The 9,912-nt window shown below is 49.0% G+C and overlaps 1 protein-coding gene across 1 annotated transcript in view; it reads left to right on the top strand.

The window, feature by feature from the left end:
* Positions 1-3,763, top strand: part of LOC119360265 — a 7,264-nt gene extending 3,501 nt beyond the window's left edge. Inside the window, exons 5-6 of the mRNA XM_037625976.1 lie at positions 386-1,843; positions 2,486-3,763. Coding sequence (XP_037481873.1) covers positions 386-1,843; positions 2,486-3,530 — 2,503 coding nt within the window. The 3' untranslated portion in view covers positions 3,531-3,763. The remainder of the gene's footprint in view (positions 1-385; positions 1,844-2,485) is intronic.
* The last annotated feature ends 6,149 nt before the right edge of the window (positions 3,764-9,912 follow it).

The raw sequence follows: 9,912 nt of genomic DNA, 5'->3' as shown, positions 1-9,912 counted from the left end.
AGGCAATGAAAATTGGATGGTGCGGGAGCACGGAGCGGAGCAGGCAAGCCTCGTCCCCTCCCCTCCCCTCCCGCCGACCCTGCCCAAATACTTTCATTAGACTATACCAGGAGATTGATAATTGATCACCGGTCTTTGTGGGCAAATGCCATTGAGCAAATCCCGTTGCCTTTGTGGAGACCAATCCAACAATGTTATTCAGTTTTACCTTTTCAATAGACAGTGGGATATGCAGTGTCGTGTTGAAATCGTCCCCGGGTGTCGTCTGTATATCAACGCTCCTATATTTTGCTCCGGCTCCATGTTGAACGGGCTAGCCCCGCCATTCTTGGCAGATAAAGAGACGTACCGGATTGGATGATACAGTTTGTATTCGGTGTTCTAGATCGTCGCTCCACCAGGAATATTCCCAGCGCCGCCCGGCCGACTGTCACTGGCCCGGAAGTCAAGTGGGGCCCAGTCAATTGCTCTCCGCCTCTTCCTTACTTATAGTTATAAATACACCGGGCGTCTCCCTCCTCCTCACCGTGTCTTCCTCTTCGGCCACGGCGACGACGGCGAGGGCAACGGCTACGGCGTCGATGGCGACGGCTTCGACGGCGACGGCTTCGAAGGCGTCGATAGCGCTGGCGAGGGCTTCGACGGCGTCGACAGCGACGGCGACGGCGTCAAACGCAACGGCGTGGACGGCGACGGGGACGTCTTCGAAGGCGTCGACGGCGCCGGCGAGGGCTTCGACGGCGTCGACAGCGACGGCGACGGCGTCAAACGCAACGGCGTGGACGGCGACGGGGACGGCTTCGAAGGCGTCGACGAGGGCTTCGACGGCGTCGACAGCGACGGCGACGGGGACGGCTTCGAAGGCGTCGACGAGGGCTTCGACGGCGCCGGCGACGGCGTCAAACGCAACGGCGTGGACGGCGACGGCGACGGCTTCGAAGGCGTCGACGGCGCCGGCCAGGGCTTCGACGGCGTCGACAGCGACCGCGACGGCGTCAAACGCAACGGCGTGGACGGCGACGGCGTCGACCGCAACGGCGATGCCGACGGCGACGGCGGCGGCGGAAGGCCTTGGGCGCCAGAGAGCGAGCCCGGACCACCTCCCCGTGCCTCCCCGCCCCCGCTCCCGGTATCAGCACCGCGCGGCCGTCCGGCCGCATCCCAAGGCCGTGGGCACGCCGCCCCGGCCCGCCCCCGCGCTCCGGCATGCTCAGGCGGAGCACCGTCCCGTTCTTCCTCCCCGCCCCCGCGCTCGTCCCGCGCGTCCCTACAACGGCGGCCCGTTTGCCGCTCTCCTCTACCTGTGCGCCGTGCTCGGAGTTGCCGTGGATTCGTGCGGCTCGCTGCGGGCATACGGAGGCCTCGCCGCGGTCGTCGCCGCCCTTATCATCGCTCTTGTGCTGAGGCGTCCGCCCCGATTGGCCCATCAGGACAACGCTGATGGACCCCGCCAGATCCTGGCGGCTCCGGCTCGGCGGATTCAACCGGAGCAACCCCGCCTCGCTCCCACTCTCACCATCACCGGGAGCATCCTGGACGCTGCGCAGGTTGCTGCTGCCATCCGCAGTTTCATGGCAGACAGCACCCGTCCGATCCTCGCCGTCAGCCCACCCCAAGCTGACTCCTCCGACTCCGACGGGAGCGGGTCAAGCACCAGCGGCGACGACATCAATAACTTGTGGTATACTCCCCTACACCTCATGAAAGCAGGGGATGTCTGTCTCATCCACCCCGCCTTCATCCAGCAGCTCCAGGAGATGGATCCATGGTTAACCGAAGCTGAATCCCTTGAATTGCTTCGGAGAGCGTTCAGAGATGCCAACACCTCTGATGGATTCCACAGGTATTAATAAATCGCCAAGTACTAGTTGATTTATTATCTATCTGGGCACAATTTTTGTTCTTCATATCCTAGAGTGAAAAAGTCAATCTTTTCTACTCCGAGTCTCCGACCTTTGCAAATTGCAATACTAGTAGTAGTACTTCACTTACTTAAGTAAATGGATTCTATTTACAGCGAATGTCTTGACCAGTATGAGTGCTGATGACACGTGTTTGCCACTTGGGATAGGGCCAAGTGGGGTAAAGTAAAAATGTAAAATGGATCCAATAATTTCAAAAGATTAAGATCAACCTGTTTGAGTTCAAGTTTTAGATTTTGGGTTTTAAACTGGACCTTTTCTCCAATATATAAGTAAAAACCCTAGTGTGCCCTTCTTTGTACTACATGATACTTTTGCTTCAGTTATCTTTACATATACTGGCATGAGAACTGTCGCTGAATTATTATATGTTTGTCTTTACATTATGGCATTATGTGGTTTCTTGGATAGTATCATGTCACGTGTAGTAGAACAATGATGTTCTTGGTATCGATAAGATTGACTTGGGTGCTTTATAATTGATATATGATGCTGTCTGAAACTATGTACGTACTTCGCATTACATTCTGAAGTTTGGTCTTGTATTCTTGTCCTTGAAACAGATTGTCTGACATAGTTGAGGAGAACCAAGGGATTATCTATGACGGTCTTCATGTGTTGACAGACGGATCAACTGGGGCTTCTATCATGACGATGAAAATTACTGCAAAGCTTATTCAATTGATCTTTCTTGAATTAGATGGGCAGAATTGGAAGTCATGTCAGGATGTCAAAAAGGAATGTTGCTTTCAAGAGGTTGTCAGGCAATCTGTAGAGGAGCTCATTGATGTTGCACTTTCATTCAGCAACACAAGGTGGTCTGCTCATCATCCATTGCAAATGCTTACCATCTTAGATGCACTTGTCGATGTCCTATGTACCATAAGGGAATTGACTTTCAGCAGTACTGAGTCCATGCATGATGTGGTTGCTCATGTTTTTTACAAGATGGTGGTTGATTTGAGGGGAATGCTTGAGGGGACTACCAGTACCAGTGACATGCATAGCATCCGAGAAAGTGCCATCCATCCAGCAACGGCTCTTCTTGTACGATACCTGGAATTTTTCTGTCGCAACGGGGACATGATGCAGTTTGTACTCGGCACCGAGGATTTCACTATTGAGCTTAGCATGATCTATGCTTGGGTCTCCAAGCTCAGCGAAGATGCAGAAGCAATGTTCCCAGCAAAGGGTCAAAGGTACATATACATCTTGAATAATATGGATTTTGTTTATCAACTGAAGAATCATCCCGGAGGATGCCTTTCCAGTGTAGAACTGCAGACGGGTCTCTGTTCGCTGATCCATCAGTACATACAGAGCTACCTTGACGAATGTTGGGTCCCACTTTTGGGTGTTGATTCTCTCAAGAGATTTCTTGAAGAGTTCTTTACCATCTGTGATAGCCAGATGACATGGAAAGTTCGTACTGTGCACAAGGTGACACTGCGTCGGGAGATTGTGGGATTGATTGTTCCAAATTACGTCAACTTCTTACAGGAAAATTGCAGTTCGCACCGGACTTCCTGGTTGAAGGCCAGATCTGAGAAACCAATGTATACTGCTGTGTGGTTGGAAGAGAAGATCAGTGGATTCTTTGAGACATAACTGCCGGCCAGTAGTCATGAAAGGGCACCACACTTGTACATGGTCAGCGCATTAATCGTGCCACATTAGCATTAGTACAGAGCACGGTTTGTGGTGATCCGGCCGTGCTCATCCCAGGAGCGCTCAGGTGGGTTGTGCCCACCTCGGTGACCTCCCGCACCCCCTCTTCGCCCTATAAATCATCAAATATTCCAAAAATCCTCGGGGTTAACCTAGATCGAAAGTTCCGCCGCCGCAAGTCTCTGTAGCCATGAAAAAACAATTGGGAGCCTGTTCCGGCACCCTACCGGAGGGGAAGATCATCACCGGAAGCCATCTTCATCATCCCTATGGTCTCCATGATGAGAGGAGCGAGTAGTCCACCCTCGGGGCCGAGGGTTTGTACAAGTAGCTATGTGTTTAATCTCTCTCTCTCTCTCTCTCTCTCTCTCTCTCTCTCTCTCTCTCTCGTGTTCTTGAGATGTCACGATCTTGATGTATCGCGGGCTTTGTTAATATAGTCGGATCATATGGTGTTTTCCCCTCTCTATCTTATTGTGGATTGAGTTTTACCTTTGAGATTTCGTTTTATCGGATTGAATACTTTTATGGATTTGAGAACACTTGATGTATGTCTTGCTATGAATATTCGTGGTGACAATGGGGTATCATATTGATTCACTTGATATGTGTTTTGGCACTCAACTTGCGGATTCCCGGGGTGACATTGGGGTAATCTATGCATAGGTTTGATGCATGTTCTCGTCTTTGTTTCTCCGGTAGAAATCTTGGGACACTCTTTGAGGTTCTTTGTGTTGGACAGAGTTATGATTCTGAAATTTTTTGATGCATATCGTATAACCAACTCACGGATACCCGCGGTGACATTGGAGTATCTAGGTGACATTAGAGTTGGTTGACGTGTATCATTTGGTGCTATTTGAGTACGAACTCTTAGATAGATCGAACGGAAAGAATAGCTTTGTGTTATTTTAGTATGAACTCTTGAATAGATCGAACGGAAAGAATAGCTTTGAGGTGGTTTCGTACCCCACAAACAATTTCTTCTTATGTTCTCCACTAGATAAGAACTTTGGAGTGATTCTTCATCGCACGTTGAGGGATGGCTATATGATCCAATTATATTAGCATTGTTGAGAGATTGCACTAGCAAAAGTATGGACCCTAGGCCTCATTTTCAAGCATTGCAATATCATTTGTGCTCACTTTTATCGTTTGCTACCTTGCTGGTTTTTTTTTATTTTCAGATTATAAAAATATATTTCTACCATCCATATTACACTTTTATCACCATCTCTTCGCCGAACTAGTGCACCTATACAAATTGTCATTGCATTGGGTGTGTTGGTGACACAAGAGATTTCTTGTATTTGATTGCAGGGTTGTTTGAGAGAGACCATCTTCATCCTATGCCTCCTACGGATTGATAAACCTTAGGTCATCCACTTGAGGGAAAATTCCTACTATCCTACAAAACTCTGCGCTTGGAGGCCCAACACGAGTCTACAAGAATAAAGTTGCATAGTAGACATCATCCCTCCACACTCCGGCCTATGGCTCAAGATCTTCAGTCTTAAGCCGAAGGTGGTCGACGGCAATCTGGCTGATTGCGGCGGGGCCATGGTGAGCAAGCTCAACAAAGCCACATGGCCAAAAGGTACTTTCATCGACACTACCAAGATCTGGCAACAGGAGTGGTTCTACATCACCGAGACCCGCAACGCCAACTGGGCGGCGGCTCCTGCCTTCAGATCCGGACCCCCTATGAGGCTCACCTCATGGAACGAGAAAGGCCTCGAATGGGGGTCCCAGACCGAGGCGAAGATGCTCCAGAAGCGCGTCTCCAATATGATGGAGGGCAACACGGCCTTGACCAATGCGGTTCAGGTGATGCTCTTCCGCCGCCTCCTTCCCTGCCAACTTCGGGCGTCCTCTATGTGGGAATTCAAGCCCGAAGACCCTACGACCGTGCATCACTTCTACGGCACCACACACAATAATATGTAGAAGCTGCTGTTCAAGTCCCAAAAGGAATGGCCGAAGGAGGACGAGGACATCGGGCTTGACGTCGCCAGCCCGACGGGGGAGGTAAGCACACCCTGCTCGAATACTAACCCGAACACTATCCATTACAGTTTGACAACTTACTTCAATCTTCCCTTCTAATCGTAGAACTGGGCGGCCAAAGCGGAACGGATTAACAGTCTGGCTCTGCTCCCCGAAGACCCAAGGACACCACAGTTGTCCAAGATGCTAGTCCTGGCGCCTTACAAGGTGCCCGAAAAGAATCTCAAGAAGAAGAAGACACAGGAGGTCCGAGGTGGCCTCCGCTCAAGTGGTCCTCCGGAAACCAAGTCCGGAGAGACCGATGCCCCGTCGACCCATGAGGGGGACAAAGAGGAAGAGGAAGAGGGAGAGGGAGAGGGGAGCGATTCCCCTCGCCCAAAGAAGAGGGCGACGGTCGAAGATGCCGGGGAGGCTGCCCAAAAGAGGCCAAAGCTAATCCTCCCCGATAGCTCGGACTCCGAAACCGGATCCGTAGCATCCGTGGGTGTCCCTAAGTGGAACGTCAGGTTATGCCCCTGGCCACAACGTATGAATCCGAACACCTTCTACAATTCGCTTGTGTTCTTATCCTTTTAACTTAACCAATCATTTGTTATTTTGATTACAGCCCTCCGTGCACGGTCCCTACCAAGCAGCTATCGGAGGGGAGGTCTCCGCCCACTGACATGGCGGAGAGCGAGACATTGCCACAGTCCCCACCTCCTGCCACCGTGGAGGATGCCGAGGTGTCGTATCAAAGGACGCCTACCAACCAGGGAAAGGCGGGTGGGGCCGACGAGACAATGGCCGAGGCGCATACCTCGGGCACCGAAGACCAGGGAAAAAATTCCCCTCTAGCACATGAAGAGGGGGAGCCCGGCCAATCAGGGGCCCCGCCAAACACTATTCTGGAGCCCACCTGGACACCAGAGCCGACCACAAAGCCCTCTGCCAGAGAGGGGGACAGGGCTCCGTCTCCCGCGCCGCTCTCCAATGAGCCAACGGCGTCTGGGCCACCATATGCCCTGGAGGAAGCACTGCAGAGTGCTTCCATCAAGGAAGAACACTGTACCCTGATGGGTACGGTGATGGAGAAGATTCGGTCCGCCAACTGCAGACTGAACGACGCCTTTGGTACCCTGCTAAGTGGCTTCAAGGTAGGTGATGTAATGCCTTTTTTGTTTTGTATTTGTTAGAAATAATTTAATTATGCCTGCCCCTTATATACACAGTAGCCCCCGAGACTTCGTCTGGTTTGAAAAGAACCAGACAAAGGATCGATAACCGCACTCTCCGGGTGAACAAGTTGTTGTGTCTTTAATGTGACAGGCCTCCATGCTGGTTGTGGCGTCCAATGATGTCTACTACGCAACTTTATTCTTGTAGATACGTGTTGGGCCTCCAAGCGCAGAGTTTTGTAGGACAGTAGAAATTTTCCCTCAAGTGGATGACCTAAGGTTTATCAATCCGTGAGAGGTGTAGGATGAAGATGGTGTCTCTCAAATGACCCTGCAACCAAATACAAGAAATCTCTTGTGTCTCCAACACACCCAATACAATGGAAAATTGTATAGGTGCACTAGTTCGGCGAAGAGATGGTGATAAAAGTGTAATATGGATGGTAGAAATATATTTTTATAATCTGAATAAATAAAAACAGCAAGGTAGCAAATAGTAACGGGCAAAAAACGGTGTTGCAATGCCTGAAAATGAGGCCTAGGGTCCGTACTTTCGCTAGTGCAACCTCTGAACAATGCTAACATAGTTGGATCATATGATTATCCCTCAAAGTGCAATAAAGAATCACTCCCGAGTTCCTATTAGTGGAGAACAAAAGATAGGAATTGTTTGTAGGTCATGAAACCACCTCAAAGCTATTTTTTTTGTTCGATCTATTCAAGAGTTCGTACTAAAATAACACAAAGCTATTTTTTCCTATCGATCTATCCTAGAGTTCGTACTAGAATAACACCAAATCAAATTCATATTCATAGTACTCAATCCACACAAAGAACTATAAAGAGACCCCAAAGTTTCCATCCGAGAAAAACGTGCATCAACCCCTATGCATAGATTACCCCAATATCACCGCGGGAAATCCGCAAGTTGAATGCCATAACACATATCAAGTGAATCAATAAGATACCTCATTGTAAACTGAAGTATTCATATTGCAAGACATATATCATGTGTTCTCATCTCTGAATATTCAATTTGACAAGACAAAACCTTGAAGGGTAAATATTGAATTCATCATAACAAGAGTATAGAGGGGAGAAACATCATATGATTCGACTATATTAACAAAGCCCATGACATAGATCACGAGAGAGAGAGAGAGAGAGAGAGAGAGAGAGAGAGATCAAACACATAGCTACTGGTACAAACGCTCATCCCCTAGGGTGAACTACTCCCTCCTCATCGTGGTGGCCGCCGGGATGATGAAGATGGCCACCAGAGATGACCCCCCCTTCGGCAGGGTGCCGGAACAGGGTCTAGATTGGTTTTCGCGGATATGGAGACCTTGCACCGGTGGAACTTCTGATCTAGGGCTACCCCGAAGGGTTTTGGAATATTTGTGAATTTATAGGGTGAAGAAGGGGTGCAGGAGGCCACCGAGGTGGGCACAACCCACCTGGGCGCGCCTGGGGGCCCAGGCGTGCCCTAGTGGGTTATGCCCCCCTCGGGGCACCCCCTAGGTGCTTCTTTGGCCCACTGGTGCTCTTCTGGTCCGTAAAAAAATCTCCAAAAAGTTAAGTGGTGTTTGGACTCCGTTTGATATTGATTTCATGCGATGTAAAAAACAAGCAAAAAACAACAACTGGCACTGGGTACTGGGTCAATAGGTTAGTCCCAAAAAATGATATAAAATGACTATAAAATGATTGTAAAACATCCAAGAATGATAATATAACAGCATGGAACAATCAAAAATTATAGATACGTTGGAGATGTATCATCCAACGCCGCGGAGATTTCCAAGTTAAATCAGAAACTCCGAGTCACCGATGAGGAGATCGACCGTGTCAACAAGCGGTTCGAAGAAACGCAAGGCCTATATCATTGAACATTTTAATAGTTCGGATTTAAATTAGTCAGGGGTGACACTGATAACCCACAAGTGTAGGGGATAATTGTATCCTTTTTCGATAAGCAAGATTGTCGAACCCAACGAGGAGCTAAAGGAAGAACAAATATTCTCTCAAGTCCTATCTGCCACTGATACGACTCTACGCACACTTAGTGTTCGCTTTACCTAGAACAAGTATGAAACTAGAAGTACTTTGTAGGTGTGATAGGATAGGTTTGCAAGATAATAAAGAGCACGTAAATATAAACTAGGGGCTGTGTAGATAAAGATGCAATAAAGTAAATATAGCGAGTGAGGAAAAATGGTGGTAGGAGTTGTGAAATTGTCCCTAAGCAATTGACTACTTTACTAGACCGATAGCAAGTTTTATGTGGGAGAGGCATAAGCTAACATACTTTCTCTTCTTGGATCATATGCACTTATGATTGGAACTCTAGCAAGCATCCGCAACTACTAAAGATCATTAAGGTAAAACCCAACCATAGCATTAAAGTATCAAGTTCCCTTTATCCCATACACCACAACCCCTTACTCGGGTTTATGCTTCTGTCACTCAAGCAACCGGCTATAAGAGAATCATGAACGTATTGCAACACCCTACAGCGGGAATCCCTCACGCTTGCACGACACGGAGGGCACAATAGGACAGCAACATAACCAAAAGTAAATTAAACCAATCATAGCAATTTATCAATCACCGATAGGACAACGAAAATCTACTCAGACATCATAGGATGGCAACACATCATTGGATAATAATATGAAGCATAAAGCACCATGTTTAAGTAGAGGGTACAGCGGGTTGCGGGAGAGTGGACCGCTGAATATAGATGGGGGAAGGTGATGGAGATGTTGGTGAAGATTGCGGAGGTGTTGGTGAAGATCGCGATGATGATGATGGCCCTCGGCGGCATTCCGGCGCCACCGGAAGCAAGGGGGAGAGAGCCCCCCTTCTTCTTCTTCTTCCTTGACATTCTCCCTAGATAGGAGAAGGGTTTCCCCTCTAGTCCATGGCCTCTGAGGGAGTCCTGGACTAGGGGGTGTCCGGATAGCCGGACTATCATCATCGGCCGGACTCCAAGACTATGAAGATACAAGATTGAAGACTCCGTCCCGTGTCCGGATGGGACTTTCCTTGGCGTGGAAGGCAAGCTTGGTGATACGGATATGTAGATCTCCTACCATTGTAACCGACTCTGTGTAACCCTAGCCCTCTCCGTGTCTATATAAACCGGAGGGTTTTAG

Source organism: Triticum dicoccoides, chromosome 2B (assembly GCF_002162155.2).
Source record: "Triticum dicoccoides isolate Atlit2015 ecotype Zavitan chromosome 2B, WEW_v2.0, whole genome shotgun sequence".
NCBI lineage: Eukaryota > Viridiplantae > Streptophyta > Magnoliopsida > Poales > Poaceae > Triticum > Triticum dicoccoides.
The sequence above is the reverse complement of the archived record's forward strand: the minus strand, read 5'-3'. Positions and strand labels throughout refer to the sequence as shown.